The sequence below is a fragment of the Oncorhynchus mykiss genome, chromosome 2 (assembly GCF_013265735.2).
Source record: "Oncorhynchus mykiss isolate Arlee chromosome 2, USDA_OmykA_1.1, whole genome shotgun sequence".
NCBI lineage: Eukaryota > Metazoa > Chordata > Actinopteri > Salmoniformes > Salmonidae > Oncorhynchus > Oncorhynchus mykiss.
The window spans coordinates 46,035,387-46,055,808 of NC_048566.1; the positions used below are offsets into that span (position 1 = coordinate 46,035,387).

The 20,422-nt window shown below is 42.2% G+C and overlaps 1 protein-coding gene across 1 annotated transcript in view; it reads left to right on the forward strand.

Annotated features, from left to right (window-relative positions):
- The window catches only part of brsk2a (BR serine/threonine kinase 2a), a 536,112-nt gene that overhangs the window by 439,384 nt on the left and 76,306 nt on the right, over positions 1-20,422 (forward strand). Inside the window, exon 9 of the mRNA XM_036949734.1 lies at positions 13,323-13,354. Within this exon, the coding sequence (XP_036805629.1) occupies positions 13,323-13,354 (32 nt within the window). The remainder of the gene's footprint in view (positions 1-13,322; positions 13,355-20,422) is intronic.

Below are 20,422 nucleotides of genomic sequence, written 5' to 3' on the forward strand. Positions count from 1 at the left end.
CTTTATTTCTACCTAGCTCAATTCTAGACATTGAATTAAAACTAGTTCATAAAGTGACCATTGCCGGATTGACTACATTTGTAGCTGCAACAGTTTTTATTAAATGTATCATTTTATCGCTCCCACGTGCACATTCCTGTCAGTTAAGAAACAACAATGTGCTACCTTTTTGTTGCGTTTATGACAATGCTAACATATTTTTTCCCAGCATAATCTCAGAGTTCTAATACCAGGTTGGTTGCTCAGCAACAACATAGTTGCTTGCGCCATGATGCCAGTCATAAGAAGTGAATCAATAAATGCAAACAAATATTTTGATTAGCTAGGTAGCCAACTAGCTAACGTTACATAGCTAACATTAGCTTGTGTCTACAGTCCATCAGGTCGGAAGTCATCATGCGTAAACTGTTGATCTAAACACTTGCGTGTAATCGGAGCACAAACAAATATTCACAAATAAACTAGCAATCGTCCTTGGCTGCTATGATAACCAATTAACTTTAGCTAGCTAAGTAATCTTTGCCAAAGTATGATTCTAATGTTTGCTAACATGTACTGCAATGCAAGTTCATCTGCCACAAAAGATCATACATTCTTACACACAACGTATCTAGTTAGTTATGTTAAGTTTAAAACAACCTAACTTTGGGAAACTTCCACTCTACTCATGTTCATTCGTATTGCACCGGCCAAGCTATGGTAAGATGAGATAGTTAGAAATCAGACAGTTAGGACAAACACTGCGCTACATTTCCTCAAAGAGCAACCAAGACCACACAAACCATAGCAGAGAAAACAAATTGTTTTGTTAAGAAACAGTAAGCTACCACACATAGTAAAGGGTTGAATCCCAAACACACATGTAAACAGAACAACAGTTGTGCATGCTAGCTAGCATCAATTTACCAAACTCGACTGACAGGATGAAATATATATATATATATATATTTATTTATTTCACCTTTATTTAACCAGGTAAGCTAGTTGAGAACAAGTTCTCATTTACAACTGCGACCAGGCCAAGATAAAGCAAAGCAGTGTGACAGAAACAACAACACACATGGAATAAACAAGAGTACAGTCAATAACACAATATAAAAAAAGAAAGTCTATATACAGTGTGTGCAAAAAGCATGAGGAGGTAAGGCAGTAAATGGGCCATAGTTTCAAAGTAATTACACTATATCAGATTAACACTGGAGTGATAGATGAGCAGATGATGATGAGCAGATGATGGTGTGTAAGTAGTGATACTGGTGTGCAAAAGAGCAGCAAAGTAAATAAAAACAATATGGGGATGAGGTAGGTAGATTGGGTGGGCTATTTACAGATGGACTATGTACAGCTGCAGCGATCGGTTAGCTGCTCAGATAGCTGATGTTTAAAGTTGGTGAGGGAAATAAAAGTCTCTATCTTCAGCGATTTTTGCAATTTGTTCCAGTCACTGGCAGCAGAGAACTGGAAGGAAAGTCGGCCAAAGGAGGTGTTGGCTTTGGGGATGACCAGTGAGATATACGTACCTGCTGGAGCGCGTGCTACGGGTGGGTGTTGTTATCGTGACCAGTGAGCTGAGATAAGGCAGAGCTTTACCTAGCATATACCTCTAGATGACCTGGAGCAAGTGGGTCTGGCGACGAATATGTAGCGAGGGCCAACCGACTAGAGCATACAGGTTGCAGTGGTGGGTGGTATAAGGCGCTTTGGTAACTAAACGAATGGCACTGTGATAGACTACATCCAATTTGCTGAGTAGTTTATTGGAAGCTATTTTGTAGATGACATCGCCGAAGTCGAGGATCGGTAGGATAATCAGTTTTAATTGGGTGAGTTTGGTGCCGTGAGTGAAGGAGGCTTTGTTGCGAAGTAGAAAGCCGATTCTAGATTTGATTTTGGATTGGAGATGTTTGATATGAGTCTGGACGGAGAGTTTACAGTCTAGCCAGACACCTAGATATTTGTAGTTGTCCATGTATTCTAGGTCAGAACCGTCCAGAGTAGTGATGCTAGTCGCACAGTAGTGTCTTTTATCGATGGCTGTTATGATATCGTTTAGTACTTTGAGCGTTCCAGAGGTGCACCCTTGACCAGCTCGGAAACCGGATTGCACAGCGGAGAAGGTACGGTGGGATTCGAAATGGTCAGTGATCTGTTTATTAACTTGGCTTTCAAAGACTTTAGAAAGGCAGGGCAGGATGGATATAGGTCTGTAACAGTTTGGGTCTAGAGTGTCACCCCCTTTGAAGAGGGTTCTCGGACAAAACAAAAGAGAGGTTGAACAGACTGGTAACAGGGGTTGCAACAATGGCGGTGGATAATTTTAGAAAGAGAGATCAAACGTGTAGAATAAATTCCAGCTCCAGCACAAACTCTTTCTCTGCTGTCTTGTCATTTTTATAATCCAAATTTGTGCTGACTGATCAACACATTGTCAAGTTATTTTCAGTATGTTCACAGAAAATCTGAAGTCGCCATGCAAAAGTGAAACTTATTCAGGGGGCTGCACATGGTACAACAACAATATCACTCAGAACCACTGCTTGCAAGACATTCTGTGTGCCAGTCTGGTCTCATAGACTCGATGTAACATGGTAAACATAAAGCTGGGGCACTGATTTTATTATAATATGTTAGGTTTGGTATGATATGATATGGTTACGTAAGACAGAAGGTTACTTAAAACACTTTCCTGCAGTCAAGTGACCAAATTACCCTCTAGTGTGCACAAGACAATAATCCAAAACACACAATCAAGTCTACATGAAAATATCTAAAAAGCAACAAATATGAAGTTTTGGAATGACTAGTCAAAGTCCAGACCTAATCCCAATTGAGATGTTGTGGCAGGACTTGAAATGAGCAGTTCATGCTTGAAAACCCACGAACGTCGCAGTTTTAAAGCAGTTCTGCATACAAGAGTGGGCCAGAAGTCCTCCACAGCGATGTAACAGACTGATCAACAACTACAACAAGCATTTGGTTGCAGTCATTGCAGCTAAAGGTGGCACAACCAGTTATTGAGTATTACGGGGAAATTACTGTACTTTTCCACACAGGGAATTCGGTGTTGCATAACTTTGTTAATTACGTAAATAAAATATGTATAAATAGATTTTGTTATTTGTAAACTCAGGTTCCCTTTATCTATTATTAGGTTTTGGTTGAAGAGCCGATTACATTCAAATATATGCAAAAATAGAGAATATCAGGGGGCAAATACATTTTCACGGCACCGTATGTCACTGTATATAATTTGGCTGTATATATTTTTAGATATAGGCCTATTGTAAATGTGTTTTATTGTTGCATTGCAATCTTTATTTCTAAAATAACATACAAGTGCTAAAATAACTTTCATCTACATACTATTTTGACCGAGGCAATGAACTGTCCATGGATTAGCATAGCAATTGATATAACGGGACCATATTTGAGCGTAATTCAAAATTACACAGGTAAATTAACAGTTACAGAAATCAGGGATGCAGACAGGCTCTCTCTATCTGAGATACTGTGTCCAACACACCGTTTTTTTTATGCTGGGCACCTTCTTACGAAAAAAGGATGTTATTATGATATATATTTTTCAATAAAATACTTTGCTAAAATAAAAGTTTAAGGAAGAACGGGCATGCACCACATTACTACAAGACAAACCAGCAAAACGTGTGTTCATTTAATTTCAAAAAGCATGAAAAGGTAGCATAATGGGATAATGTCTTATTATGGAGTGTGAAGAATCCAATTCTTTACCTTGTATGCAGTACAAATCACGTTATTGTGGAAGCACCTCCTCTAAGAGTATGAACTAGGCCGTTTGAATCCTAAGCAAACTGCCTACACATCATACTTCAAATGTATTATTTTTCAGTATACTATATGTTCACTATCATTAAACTTAAACACACTCATTAAAAATGTACTTCAATTTCAAACGCTTTACTTGTAATTTAGTATATTCATTCAACATATACCTGGAGCTGTTTTTAAGTTGACACGTTGATTTTTCTTCATGAAACTCTGCTTGTGAGTGATCAATTACACTATAAGTATACAGTGCCTTGCAAAAGTATTCATACCCCTTGTATTTCTTCAAATGTATTGTGTTGCAAAGTGGGATAACTTTATCTACTTGTCATTTGTTGTCAACAATGAACTCAAAATACTTGTAATGTCAAAGTGAGAGAAAAAAAATAATAGTAATGATTACGATTAATACAATTTGGTAATTACAATACTGTTGTTGCATAATTATTCAGCCCCTTTGTTTAGGCAAGCCTAAATTAGTTCAGGAGTAAAATCTGACTTAACAAATCACATAAAATGTTACATGGACTCTGTGTGAAATAATAAGGGCTGACATTATTTTTGAAAGACTAACCCTTCCTCTGTCCCCAATACATAAAACATATGTAAGGGAGCCTTTTGAAAGCTTTATAATGTCACAGCAGATTTCCTCCTCTTCGTCTGAAGAGGAGTAAGGATCGGACCAAGATGCGGCGTGGTAAGTGTTCGTCATTTTAATGGAAAACTGAACACAACAAAGTGACAACCGTGACACTAATGCAACACTGTGCTAACAAGTAACATAACATAGACAATCACCCACAACCCACAATGACAAAACAGGCTACCTAAATATGGTTCCCAATCAGAGACAATGACTAACACCTGCCTCTGATTGAGAACCATATCAGGCCAAACACAGAAACAGACAAACTAGACATACAACATAGAATGCCCACTCAGATCACACCCTGACCAAACAAAACATATAAACATGCAAAGCAAACTATGGTGACATATAAAGAAGGGCAGTGATTGGTAGATGGGTAACAATATCAAATCAGACATTGAATATATCTTTAAGCATGTCTCGTTAATAATTATGCTGTGGATTATGTATTAAACCACCAAGACACATCACAGACACAAGTCATCCTTCTGAACTGCAGGACAGGAATAAAGATGCTCAGGGATGTTACCATGATTTTAAAACAGTTACAGAGTTCAATGGCTATGATGGGAGAAAACTGAGGATGAATCAACAACATTGTAGTGACTCCACAATAATGACTTAAATGACAGAGTGAAAAGAAAAATCTAAATATACAAAACATGCATGTTGTATGCAACAAGGCACTCCCGAGTGGCGCAGCGGTCTAAGGCACTGCATTTCAGTGCTAGAGGCATCACTACAGACCCTGGTTTGATTCCAGGCTGTATCACAACCGGCCATGATTGGAAGTCCCATAGGGCGGCGCACAATTGGCCCAATGTCGTTTGGGTTTGGCCAGGGTAGGCCGTCATTGTAAATAAGAATGTATTCTTAACTGACTTGCCTAGTTTAATAAAGGTTAAATAAAAAAATCAACTAAATTAAGTAATACTGCAACAACAAAAAAACAGCCTCCCGGGTGGCGCAGTGGTTAAGGGCGCTGTACTGCAGCGCCAGCTGTGCCATCAGAGTCCCTGGGTTCGCGCCCAGGCTCTGTCGTAACCGGCCGCGACCAGGAGGTCTGTGGGGCGACGCACAATTGGCCTAGCGTCGCCCGGGTTAGACACTTTATTCCGGCACAAACAAACAAGCCCAAAACACAGGGCGTGGAAATATATGGACCAACCAGGTCCAGAACACAAACACACCTAACTAACGCAACACCTAACTAACGTAACACAAAATAAATCCCGCACAAAACAAGGGCGGGTAAACGTACTTTAAATAAGGAAGCCCATCAAGCACACACAAAAGGTCACAGGTGAAACTTATAAGACAAACCAAACAGACAACGAAAACAGGGTGCCAGGTCCAGAACACACCACCACCGGCCTTAGGAGAGACACATGAAACGATAATACCTAGGAAGTTGTAACCTGTTACACACCTCGTTTATTCTCCTCAGGACTTTAAATGGGCACTGCGGCCCCAGCTTCCGGCAGGGCAGGTGGAGGGGCAGGTTTTGGGTCGAGAACACAGGGGCCTCACTGCGGTGCTGGTCAGCGCTCCTCTTCTGCCGTTCCCCCGCCAGTCTCAGCGACTCTCAGGATCGTAGTACCTCCCTGGGACGGGGGAAGGTCGGTAAGAAAGTCCACCGATAAGTGTGTCCACGCCCGTTGTGGAACGGGGAGGGTCTGTAACTTCCCTCTAGGCAAGTGTCGAGGAACCTTGCTCTGAGCGCACACCGAGCAGGAGGAGACATAAAATATCACGTCCTTAGCCAACGTGGGCCACCAGTATCTCCCTCTAATACACCGCACTGTCCTTTTGATGCCAGGATGACCTGAGGAGGGTAGAGTATGAGCCCAATGGATTAGTTTATCACGGACCCCCCTCGGCACGTACTGAGCCCCTGCTGGACACCCCTGCTGGACACTGGGGGGGGGGCAGCTCTAACCGTGATGCCCTCTCTATTTCCGCGTCCACCTCCAATACTACCGTGCCATGAGACATGAAGGTGGAATGATGGGAGTCGGCTCAACCGACCGCTCCTCGGTATCATAGAGGCGGGACAGCGCGTTGGCTTTGGTGTTTTGAGAGCCTGGCCGGAACGAGATGGTAAAACGAAACCGGGTAAAAAAACACATGGCCCATCTAGCCTGATGCGGATTTAGCCTCCTCGCTGCCCGGATATACTCGAGATTACGATGGTCAGTCCAGATGAGAAAAGAGTGCTTAGCCCCCTCAAACCAATGTCTCCACACCTTCAGAGCCTTGACTACAGCTAACAACTCCCGGTCCCCCACGTCATAGTTTAGGCCGGACCGAGCTTCCTCGAAAAGAAGGCACAAGGGCGGAGCTTTGGTGGCACACCCTAGCGCTGCGACAGCACGGCCCCGACCCCAGCCTCGGACGCGTCCACCTTCACTATGAACGCTAAAGAGGGGTCCGGATGCACCAACACGGGCGCATTGGTGAACAGCTCCTTCAGACGACTGAAAGCTCTGCCCGCCTCTGCTGACCAACGCAAGCGCACCGGTCCTCCCTTTAGCAGTGAGGTAATGGGAGCAGCCACCTGACCAAAACCCCGGATAAAGCTGCACCTCTTTCACCGTGGTCGGAGTCGGCCAATTACACACGGCTGTAACGGCGTCACACTCCATCACCACCCCGGAGGTGGAAATACGATAACCCAGGAACGAAACGGTCTGTTTGAAGAACACACATTTCTCGGCCTTGCAATACAGATCATGCTCCAACAGTCGCCCAAGTACCTTACGCACCAGAGACACGCGCGCCGCGTGTGTGGCAGAATAGATCAAGATGTCATCTATGTACACTACCACTCCCTGCCCGAGCAGGTCTCGGAGAATCTCATCTTCAATGGATTGGAAGGCGGCTGGACCATTTTTCAACTCATAATGGCCAGATGTAGTACTAAATGCGGTTTTCCACTCATCTCCTCCCCGGATACGCACCAGATTATACGCACTCCAGTTTTGTGAAGAAGCTCGCCCCGTGAAATGATTCCACCACCGCAGCGATGAGAGGTAGTGGGTAACTAAACCCCACTGAGATAGAATTTAGACCTCGATAATCAATGCACGGACGCAGACCTCCCTCCTTCTTCTTCACAAAAAAGAAGCTAGAGGAGACGGGTGATGCGGAGCGCCGAATGTACCTCTGTCCAAGCGATTCAGCAACATATGTCTCCATAGTTACTGTCTCCTCCTGGGACAATGGGTACATGGGACTCCTAGGAAGTGCAGCGTTCACCAGGCGGTCTATCGCACAGTCCCCTCCATGGGAGAGGAGGTGCGGCTGCTCCTGCTGATTCCATGTAGGAGTGCGGGATTCTGTCACGCGGGACTAGGTGTGTGAGGAAGGAATCAAGTGCAGAGAGTTCCACAGGGAAAAAGTGCACTTTAATCCAGCACAAACAAACAAGCCCACAACACAGGGCGCGGAAATATATGGACCACCCAAAACACAGGGTGCCAGGTCCAGAACACGAACACACCTAACTAACGCACACACGTAACACAAAATTAATCCCGCACAAAACAAGGGCAGGTAAACTTTAAATACTTTAATTAAATAAATGTGTCTAAAAAAAAAAGTTCTAAAAGGTAGATATCACACCTTTAGTATGCTTCGCAAAATATAAAAAAAATTGTTATGGGAGCTTGCCTAAGCTACCCACAAACATTTTTACACTATTCTGCCTCCACATTTTTGGCGCCTTGGCGATTCACCCAACAAAAAGCAGCTGTACTAGTCTTCTCGTACAGAAAGACTAAAAACCATTGCATATGAGAAATGCACACACAAAAGGACACAGGGGAAACTAATAATACAAAACAAACAGACAACGAAAAAGGGATCGGTGGTGGCTAGTAGGCCGGTGACGACGACCGCCGAGCACCGCCGAACAGGCAGGGGAGCCAACTTCGGCGGAAGTTGTAACAGGGATGGAGCTAATCACAGGCAAAATCCTTGTGGAAAACCTGCTTCAGTCTGCTTTACAATCGACACTGGGAGAGGAATTCACCTTTCAGCAAGACATTAACCTACATCTCAAATCTCCACTAGCTGCTTACCAAGAAAACATTGAATGTTCCTAAATGGCCAAGTTACAGTTTTGACTTACATCTTTAAATCTGCTTGAAAATCTATGGCAAGACTTGAAAATGGCTGTCTAAACATTATCCCCAACATCTTGACAGTGCTTGAAGAACTATGAAAATAATAAATGGCTAATATTGCACAATCCAGGTGTGTACAGCTCTTAAAGACTTACCCAAGAAGACTAATTTCTGTAATTGTTTCTACCATTTATTAAATCAGGGAGCTGAACAATTATACATTTTTTATTTAATTTAAATCAATCTTTAATATTTTTTATTTTATTGGATTGTTGCCAAGAACATTGTAACAATACAAGGGATAATACTTTGCCAGGTACTGTACTTTCAGTGCCAATAATGTGTTATGAAGTTCAGAGAAAGTTGACATTGATAACTCTTGTTTAGTCCACATAAGGAAACATGCAGAGAGTATACTTTTTCATATCTAAAAAAAAAAATGTTTAAGTGTACTTTAAAAAATAAGTATATTTAACTTAAATATCCACAAAATATATTTCAAGTATACTTTCAAAAACTCATGTGCAAAAAAATGTATATTACCCAGCCTCCTTTTCTGCAGCTGAAGTTTTGGCTGTTATTTTTTGACCTTACTGCAAAACAGCCCATACAAATGCAATGAGCAACGTATTCACTACATGGAACAGCAGATAGTCCATTCCCGAAATCTGAAAGAAGTTTGTTCTGAAGTGTCTGTCCTATATCTAAGATATACCGTACTTAAATATATACAAAATATATGAATGAAGTTCGATTTAATTATATTTAAAATTATCTAAATTGGCCCTGAAGCAAACATCCTAGCGTCTCTTCCAATCATCTCATCCTGTCTGTCTGTACACCCAAATTAAGTGTTTGTGTATGACTTCCAGACTTATTAGACTATCATATCATAGAGTGGTTCATCATGGGTGGAATAATACCCTCATCAAGACGACAGGAGAATTAGCAGACACACACACATACACAATATTTCAGTTTGAAATGCAGGGTCAAAATCAATCAGTTAATCCAATGAACCCAGATGCTCTTAGTCAATCACATACTCAACGTATATAAATTCAAGAAGACTATACTTCCAGAGGGGCCATAAAAAAGGCACTGTCAATTCACCTCTCAGGGTTGTCTTTGTGCTTCAACATTGAGACTCTCTCTCGTTCGCTCTCACACACGCACATGCACGGCACACACACACTCACAAATCTTTGGATTCGATCACTTTGTGAGGGAAAGCAACAAGTTCCTTGAGAGATTACTTAATAGGTACCTTGATCTGAAACCTTAGAATAGCAAGTTGCTATATTGAACTATGTCCTCTTTAAAGTCTATGGCAGCAGCAATTGCTATAAGGGCACAGAGAATCAGACGAAAAAGCAATTCATATTGACAATGACATTCATAGTCCACTGCACCGGTCACACCTTGGGTTCATTCTATGGGTTGTCTTCTTTTCTTTTTATTGTTTTCTTCTCTGTTTAGCTCTTTCTCATAGTCCTCTCAGACAATGAGCTGTAGTCTTTCTGCCCACGGGGTACTGGGCAGAGGCCAACTCATGGCACTGCTCACCAGCACAGAGAGAGAGAGAGAAATAGTGAATGAAATAGAGACCACTTTTGAGCCAGAGGGCTTGGCAGGGTTAGAGCAGTGTGTATGACTGTGTATAATGCTCTGGTCTGACTTCATTCTCTCTCTCTCTCTCTCTCTCTCTCTCTCTCTCTCTCTCTCTCTCTCTCTCTCTCTCTCTCTCTCACATTTATTTATTTACATATATATAGCTGTAGGGCTGGGATAGATCAAGAGACCTGCCATCTCCATCTCCATCTGCCATTACTGTTTAATATTACAGTTTTTCTCAATTGCTAAAACACAATTTCTGAAACCTTGCTCCATTTCCTGAAAACATTAAACACAAAACCTCATCTTCAAGCACTATTTACAAACCTCTGACTCCTCTTGCAAAATGAAACATTCGCCTCAAAACAGTTTTACCTGTGTTCAAAATCAAACACTGCTCTCAAATCATAAACAAAGTGATCAAAATGATATACACTCTCAAGCAGTCAGTAAACAATACACCGAAAAATAGAAAACACATTGCTCAAAACATACAATTCTCAGGGAGAAGTACATTTTTAATCTAAAAAAATATTCATATTTTTCCGTCATTGTCTTTTGATGAACGAAAACATGTTCTATCATAGTAGCTCAAAATTGATCAGAAATTACTACTCTGCTTTGCTCTTTGCAATTTTGTTTTTGGTTCTTCCTCCTCCTTGTACCCCTATTTTTACAGTACTGTACCCTGCATCTCACAAATGTGTCCTTTGTCTCTGTGATACTGTAATTCTTGTTCTTTGTTGATATGAACCTGCAACCAGTCAAAATCTATTGAGCAGTCAGTACTGTTAATAAATGGAATGCACAATGTTCAGGGCCATAAAATGTGTCCATTTTACAGTATACAGCCTACTGCACTGTACTACAGTATCCATTCTCAGACTTTCACCTTCCCACCTTCAACAACCTGTTTGCTCTCTGAACTGGCTTATATTGGTTGTGTCGCATCATTTGAAACAGGTTAAATCAATTTTGAGTGGTTGTGTTCAATCAATGACATACAGTGCCTTGCGAAAGTATTCGGCCCCCTTGAACTTTGCGACCTTTTGCCACATTTCAGGCTTCAAACATAAAGATATAAAACTGTATTTTTTTGTGAAGAATCAACAACAAGTGGGACACAATCATGAAGTGGAACGACATTTATTGGATATTTCAAACTTTTTTAACAAATCAAAAACTGAAAAATTGGGCATGCAAAATTATTCAGCCCCTTTACTTTCAGTGCAGCAAACTCTCTCCAGAAGTTCAGTGAGGATCTCTGAATGATCCAATGTTGACCTAAATTACTAATGATGATAAATACAATCCACCTGTGTGTAATCAAGTCTCCGTATAAATGCACCTGCACTGTGACAGTCTCAGAGGTCCGTTAAAAGCGCAGAGAGCATCATGAAGAACAAGGAACACACCAGGCAGGTCCGAGATACTGTTGTGAAGAAGTTTAAAGCCGGATTTGGATACAAAAAGATTTCCCAAGCTTTAAACATCCCAAGGAGCACTGTGCAAGCGATAATATTGAAATGGAAGGAGTATCAGACCACTGCAAATCTACAAAGACCTGGCCGTCCCTCTAAACTTTCAGCTCATACAAGGAGAAGACTGATCAGAGATGCAGCCAAGAGGCCCATGATCACTCTGGATGAACTGCAGAGATCTACAGCTGAGGTGGGAGACTGTCCATAGGACAACAATCAGTCGTATATTGCACAAATCTGGCCTTTATGGAAGAGTGGCAAGAAGAAAGCCATTTCTTAAAGATATCCATAAAAAGTGTAGTTTAAAGTTTGCCACAAGTCACCTGGGAGACACACCAAACATGTGGAAGAAGGTGCTCTGGTCAGATGAAACCAAAATTGAACTTTTTGGCAACAATGCAAAACGTTATGTTTGGCGTAAAAGCAACACAGCTCATCACCCTGAACACACCATGCCCACTGTCAAACATGGTGATGGCAGCATCATGGTTTGGGCCTGCTTTTCTTCAGCAGGGACAGGGAAGATGGTTAAAATTGATGGGAAGATGGATGGAGCCAAATACAGGACCATTCTAGAAGAAAACCTGATGGAGTCTGCAAAAGACCTGAGACTGGGACGGAGATTTGTCTTCCAACAAGACAATGATCCAAAACATAAAGCAAAATCTACAATGGAATGGTTCAAAAATAAACATATCCAGGTGTTAGAATGGCAAAGTCCAGACCTAAATCCAATCGAGAATCTGTGGAAAGAACTGAAAACTGCTGTTCACAAATGCTCTCCATCCAACCTCACTGAGCTCGAGCTGTTTTGCAAGGAGGGATGGGAAAAAATGTCAGTCTCTCGATGTGCAAAACTGATAGAGACATACCCCAAGCGACTTACAGCTGTAATCGCAGCAAAAGGTGGCGCTACAAAGTATTAACTTAAGGGGGCTGAATAATTTTGCACGCCCAATTCTTCAGTTTTTGATTTGTTAAAAAAGTTTGAAATATCCAATAAATGTCGTTCCACTTCATGATTGTGTCCCACTTGTTGTTGATTCTTCACAAAAAAATACAGTTTTATATCTTTACGTTTGAAGCCTGAAATGTGGCAAAAGGTCGCAAAGTTCAAGGGGGCCGAATACTTTCGCAAGGCACTGTATTTGATTGTTGCCACTTGTGTTTACCAGTATGGATGACATGTGCATTAGAGTGCAGAATGTGTTTTGAGAATGAGAATGTGTTTAGAGTTTTGCTGAAAATTGTAAGTGAGATCTGCAAATTGTGTTTTACCATGTGAAATGGTTTAAGGTATTGACAACAGACTGCATAATTAGCTAAATGAGTCTTTGTTCAGTCAATGGGTTTTAGTGTTTTAGCAATTGAGAAAAACTATAATATTGTATTGTATTTTAAAATCGATAATGTTGTGATAATTTTGTTTGATTTACTCATGAAATGGCTAGTGTTTTTTAGGCAACAGTCTGAAACAGGGAGCTACTTGTCCAATAAGAAATGCACATTTTAGTTTTCCAAAACGTTTTAAAGCATTTTGCTACTGGGTGCCCGGATGAAAATGACCAGACTTGTGTATGCGTAAATGGCTTGTGTATGTGTAAATGGTTTGTGTGTTTACATTTCTCCTTTCTTTCTCTCCTACAGTTAGAACAGATTCAGAAGCACAACTGGTACATGTGAGTGTACTTTTCTTTTCTCTCTTTTCATCCTAATGTTCTCTCATTGATTCGGGATTTCAAAGGGACAAAGGAAGAGTTAGAATAAATTGGATAAAAGTAGTCAAAGGTGGGGAGACGAGGGTGATGGGAGGGAGGGATGTCTCAGTTGGTCTGGGTTAGAGGAGGAAGCAAGGGAGCGGGAAGCGCGCATTAGTGAAAAGTTTGGTTTTTGTGTGAGTGCTTTTGCGCGTGTGTGCGTCTTTTCTGATGAATGGCCTCGCCATATCAGCAGCAAGGACAGAGATCCAACACATCTACTGGCTTCGGAGGGAGGGAGCGGGCGAGGGAGAGAGAGAGAGAGAGAGAGAGGATAATGGGGAGAGAGAGCAGAGGAGAGATAGAGAGAAAGAAACACTAGAGAAGCCGGGCCTCAAGGGACCCCACTTTGAGGCAATGAACAGTCACTTTGACTGCAACAAATTGGAACAGTCTAATATATACGTTTCATTTATGCTATCAGAAAAATTATATTTTGCTTGTGTTTCTAAAGGTCTTTGGTAAAAAATAAATAAATCATAGAACACAATGGCATTTTTATAAGTTTATGTTACTGTAGGCAATCTGCTGCCTCACATGTGGAGGGCATGGAACAGCGGTTAATATTGGAAAAAGTTTTTAAATAGAGTTCATTTCTTTAATTTCGAGAGTTACTTGATGAAGGTACGTGTTTTGGAAACCTCAGAATTTGCTGTTTCTGATACCATATAGGAATCAAAATGTCTTACCTGAATGTAACTCTATGGGAAGATAAATGAAAGTTAATGACTGCCGGTGAATGAGGGGTGTGGCAGAAATTTTTGTTTCCACTTAAAACTGCTTATGACGCTAATTCTGTTTGTGATATCAAAATTCTAACAACATACAGAGCCTTCAGAAAGTATGCACACCCATTGACTTCTTCCACATTTTGTTGTGCTACAGCCTGAATTTAAAATGGATTCAACTTTTGTGTCACTGGCCTACACACAATATCCGATAATGTCAAGTGGAATTATGTTTGTCGAAATGTTTAAAAATGAATTACAAATGAAAAGATGAAATGTCTTGAGTCAATGATTATTCAACCACGTTGTTATTGCAAGCCTAAATAAGTTCAGGAGGCAAAATTTGCTTAACAAGTCACATGACATCTGTCGAACAGTGAAACACAGATTCAATCACAAAGACCAGGGAGGTTTTCCAATGTCTCGCAATTTTTTATATATTTTTTTATTTTACTAGGCAAGTCAGTTAAGAACAAATTTACAATGACGGCCTACCGGTGAACAGTGGGTTAACTGCATTGTTCAGGGGTAGAACGACAGATTTTTACCTTGTCAACCTCGGGGATTTGATCCAGCAACCTTTCAGTTACTGGCCCAACGCTCTAACCACTGGGCTACCTGCCGCAAAGAAGGGCACCTATAAAAAGCAGACATTGAATATCCCTTTGAGCATGGTGAGCACCCTAACAACAGAGAACCCTTACAACGCAAGAGTGTATTTTATCCCTGGAATTCAATCCAGATTAGGATGGGATTCCTTTGGCTGAACCTTGCACTCTGCGTCCTTGTCGAATCCAAACAACCATATGTACTAACAAGCGGATCCCCAGTGGATATCTTCCTGCGCTGCGAACCAGAGAGTGTACATCCGCATAGACGCTGAGAACGTGTACCACAAACACATTCCCCCCAGCGCACACTTGAGTTGGGCTGGGACTGATTGGACCGGACAAGCAGTTAAAGGTTCACCCTTTTAGTCGCTCTCACTACACTGGAAGTTAATAGGATGACTTTTAGATAGCGAAAACGTCTATCATACATGTCAGATTTCAATACCGGCATATGCCTTAACGGGAGGGTGTATTTTTTCGAATGAGCCATGGACCATATTTTTGCAATATTCCTACCTCGAGAAATGTTTCATTTTAAAGGAGCGTCTTGCACATTTTTCATATTTGTCTGCCTCTTCAGTCCAGGGTGCATTGCATAGTCCAGTTGCCAGAGATGTTATGGAAAGGAGATAGGAATCCACAGAATGAAGGAATGTATAATGCACCACCCAGCAGACAGTTGACCAATCGCGTTAACGTTGTCATGCTGCGTCACACGGTTGCTCAAATCAAATCAAATGTTATTGGTCACATACACACGGTTAGCAGAGGTTATTGCGAGTGTAGTGAAATGCTTGTGCTTCTAGTTCCGACAGTGCAGCAATATCTAAAAAGTAATATCTAACAATTCCACAACAAATACCTAATACACACAGATCTAAGTAAAGGAATGGAATATGGATGAGCAATGACAGAGCGGCATAGGCTAAGATGCAATAGATATTATAGAATAGAGTATTTACATATGAGATGAGTAATGCAAGATATGTAAACATTATTAAAGTGGCATTATTAAAGTGACTAGTGTTCCATTTATTAAAGTGGCCAATGATTTCAAGTATTTATGTAGGCAGCAGCCTCTCTGTGCTAGTGTTGGCTATTTAACAGTCTGATGGACTTGAGATAGAAATTGTTTTTCAGTCTCTCGGTCCCAGCTTTGATGCACCTGTACTGACCTCACCTTCTGGATGGTAGCGGGGTGAACAGGCAGTGGCTTGCAGTTGTGGGCGGTACAGTTGCCGTGCCAGGCGGTGATACAGCCCGACAGGATGCTCTCAATTGTGCATCTGTAAAGGTTTGTGAGGGTTTTAGGTGGCAAGACAAATTTCTTTCTTCAGTCTCCTGAGGTTTAAGAGGCGCTGTTATGCCTTCTTCACCACACTGTCTGTGTGGGTGGACCATTTCAGTTTGTCAGTGATGTGTATGCCGGGGAACTTAAAACCTTCCACCTTCTCCACTGCTGTACCGTCAATTTGGATTGGGGGGTGCTCCCTCTGCTGTTTCCTGAAGTCCATAATCATCTCCTTTGTGTTGTTGATGTTTAGTGAGAGGTTATTTTCCTGACACCAACTCCGACAGCCCTCACCTGTCTCGTCATTTTTGGCAATGAAGTCTAATACTGTTGTGTCGTCTGCAAACTTGATTGAGTTGGAGGTTTTCATGGCCACACAGTCATGGGTGAACAGGGAGTACGGGAGGGGGCTGAGCACGCACCATTATGGTGCCCCAGTGTTGAGGATCAGCAAAGTGGTGTTGTTGTTTCCTACCGTCAGGAAGTCCAGCACCCAATTGCGCAGGATGGAGTTGAGACCCAGGGCCTCAAGTTTAATGATGAGCTTCGAGGGTACTATGATGCTGAATGCGGACCTTTAGTCAATGAACAGCATTCTTGCATAGGAATTATTCTTGTCCAGATGGGATAGGGCAGTGTGATGGTGATTGCGTCGTCTGTGGACCTATTGGGGCAGTAAGCAAATTGAAGTGGGTCTAGGGTGATATGTAAGGTGGAGGTGATATGATCCTTGACTTGTCTCTGAATGTTCTTCATGATGATAGAAGTTCAATTACCTTTGCATTCTTGGGTACATGAACAATGGTGGCCATATTGAAGCATGTGGGGACAGCAGACTGGGATAGGGAGAGATTGAATATATCCATTAACACACCAGCTAGCTGGTCTGCACATGCTCTGAGGATGCGGCTATGCTGGCGTTTGGGCCGGCAGCCTTGCGAGGGTTAACACATTTACATGTCTTACTCACTTTGGCCTTGGAGAAGGAGAGCCCACAGTCCTTTTTAGCGGGCCGTGTCGGTGGCACTGTATTATCCTCAAAGCGGGCAAAGAAGGTGTTTAGTTTGTCTGGAAGCAAGACGTCGGTGTCCTTGACGTGGCTGGTTTTTCTTTTGTAGTCTGTGACTGTCTGCAGATCCTGCCACATATGTCTTGTGTCTGAGCCGTTGAATTGAGAATCCACTTTGTCTCTATACTGGCATTTCACTTGTTTGACTGCCTTGCGGAGAGAATAACTACACTGTTTGTATTCGGCCATATTCCCAGTCACCTTTCCATGGTTAAATTCAGTGGTTTTCACTTTCAGTTTTGCGCGATGCCGCCATCTGTCCACTATTTCTGGTTAGGGTAGGTTTTAATAGTCACAGTGGGTACAACATCTCCTATACACTTCCTTATAAACTCACTCACCGAATCAGAGGAAACATCAATATTATTCTCTGAGGCTACCCGGAACATATCCCAATCTATGTGATCAAAACAATCTTGAAGCGTGGATTCCGATTGGTCAGACCAGAATAGTCCTTAGTCCGTGAACTTCCTGTTTGAGTTTCTGCCTATAGGAAAGGAGGAGCAAAATGGAGTAGTGGTCAGATTTGCAGAAAGGAGGGCGGGGAGGGCCTTATATGCATTGCGGAAGTTAGAGTAACAGTGGTCCAGTGTTTTTCGAGTGTGAGTGTTACAGTCGATGTGCTGCTAGAATTGAGGTAGCCTTGTTCTCAAATTTGCTTTGTTAAAATCCCCAGCTACAATAAATGCAGCCTCAGGATCTATGGTTTCCAGGTTGCAAAATGTCCAGTCATGTTCCGTGAGGGCCGTCGTGGTATCGGCTTGAGGGGGGGATATACACGGCTGTGACAATAAGTAAAGAGAATTCTCTTGGGAGATAATACGGTCGACATTTGATTGTGAGGAATTCTAGGTCAGATGGACAAAAATACTTGGGTTCCTGTATGTTGTTACAATTACACAATGAGTGTTTAATCATGAAACATACACCCTTCTTCTTCTTCCTGGAGAGATGCTTATTCCTGTCGGTGCGACACACTGAGAATCCAGGTGGCTATACCGACTCCGACAGCATATCCCGAGAAAGCCATGTTTCTGTGAAACTGAGTATGTTACAATCCCTGATGTCTCTATGGAAAGCAACCCTTGCCCTATTTTGGTCTACCTTGTTGTCTAGAGATGGGACATTAGCGAGTAATGGGTGGTGTGGGTGGTGTGGGTGGTGTGCGCGCATACGAAGTCTGACCAGAAAACCGTTCTGTCTCCCTCTTCTCCGGCGGGGTAGTTTTTGGTAGGCCTCTGGAATCAGTTTAAATGCCCTGGGTGGTGCAGACAAAGAATCTGCTTCGGGAAAGTCGTATTCCTGGTTGTAGTGCTTGTAAGTTGACATCGCTCTGATATCCAATAGTTCTTCCCGGCTGTATATAATAACCCTTAAGATTTTCTGGGCTAACAATGTAAGAAATAATACATAAAAAACAAAATACTGCAAAGTTTCCTAAGGACTAGAAGCGAGACTGCCCTCTCTGTCGGCACCATCTTTAAGGGGAAAATAGACATGTTTCTCAACATATACACTGACTTTGAGAAGAGATTGCATGACTATTAGCTTAGCAGCCCTATCCCCCTGATAGATCTTCTCATAGTCAGTGTATATGTTGTGAAACATGCCTATTTTCCTTGAAAATACATAATGTCACGATTTCAAAGCTTTAGGATATTACAGATAGCAAGTTAATTATGTCAGATCTCTGAAAAGATTTGTTATGTTGTACTTCTTGTTGACGAAATATGTGCTAATGTTGTGTTTTTGAGCTAGCACCCAATAGATTCCCATTCACTCCTTGAAGAAGAGCGCTCCTTGTCCCAGAATCGCTCAGTATGCACCGTGCGGCCCATTGGCGTAGCATGGGCAATGTTTCCCATCTCCTCAAAAGTATATCTGCCGATGCGAATATCAGGCTCCACTCTGTGAGGCACATCAATCTGTCGATTGAACATGGTGGGATTGTTTAGGCGATTTTACAGTCAACTAGCTACTTTACATGCTGATATTGTCTTTGCTATTATTGTGTGTAGCTATGTTTGCTTGCTAGCTAGCTAGCCAGCCAGTCCTTAGAAAGAGCATTGCATTGTGGATTTTGTGGTCGACTTGAGCTACAACAATGTTTCATATTGCTACCAACCTTGTTGTAATGCTAAAATGAAAAATTTGTTCACAAACACTATTGTTCTCACATATTAGTGTTATTTGGCACTATAAATTAAAGGAATGAGTGGTTTTGGGTGGATTTTTCCTTTAAGCATGCCCTGCTAGACACCGATCACATGTTGGCACAACTTAAAAAATTCACCAGGATTAGCAGAGCCCAGACGCGATTCTTTTGAGTTTTACTCTCAATAGGGGCAGCGGTAGGGACACTCCTCTTTTTAGGTACCACTGCCATCAATACAGTCAGGCTGGCCACTGTCAAAAAGAATGTTAGAGAACTAACAGATGAGCTGGCCCTAATCCAACAACAGCTGAAGGCCCAGTCACTTAGGTTGCAACATGTGGGAAAGAATTTCCAAGACACTATTCTTAAACCCTTATCCAGTGATGAGCGCTGCCGTGCAAGACTGACAACCAGGGATAATGTGACCACCATTTAGGTGGAGATGGTAGAGACATGTGGCTTGTTAACACACCATTCACCTCCGCACAGAAGGTTGGTGGCATCTTAATTGGGGACGACGGGCTCATGGTAATGGCTGGAGTATAGGTGGAAGGGTATCAAATACATGGTCTCCATCTGTTTGATGCCATTCCATTTGTTCCGTTCCAGACATTATAATGAGCTCTCCACTCCTCAGCAGCCTTCACTGCACCTCCAATTCCATGACCTCCTGTAGGACCGTCATGACTCAATCACCCAACATGCCATTCCAAACTAGACAGTCTTTGTTAATGAGCCAGAGGGACTAATTGTCCACATAGAAGACCTAGCGCTGTACCAGCTCCCCAGGGATAGGCTGGACACAGAGATTGAAATTGCGAAGCGATGTGAAGCGCACTCTTGAACCTACTGCTCAAGACCAAATTCTTTGAGGGACAGATGGTCGTTGATCTTAGTCTTCTTAATCACGGCCTGATAATCAGTCCCGCTCATGGACAATGCCTGACAGTATTTTGAATGCTACCATGATCCTTGGTTTCATTGCCCGTGGCATGTGCTCTTACTACTTTCGTAAGCACACACACGCAATGGTGGATGTGATGAGGACTTATACTAGAATCTCTAGTGTCGGGCCTGAGTTAATACCAATCTTTGGTCTGTTAGCGTGGGTTCCTGAGACCCTATAACTGTTACAG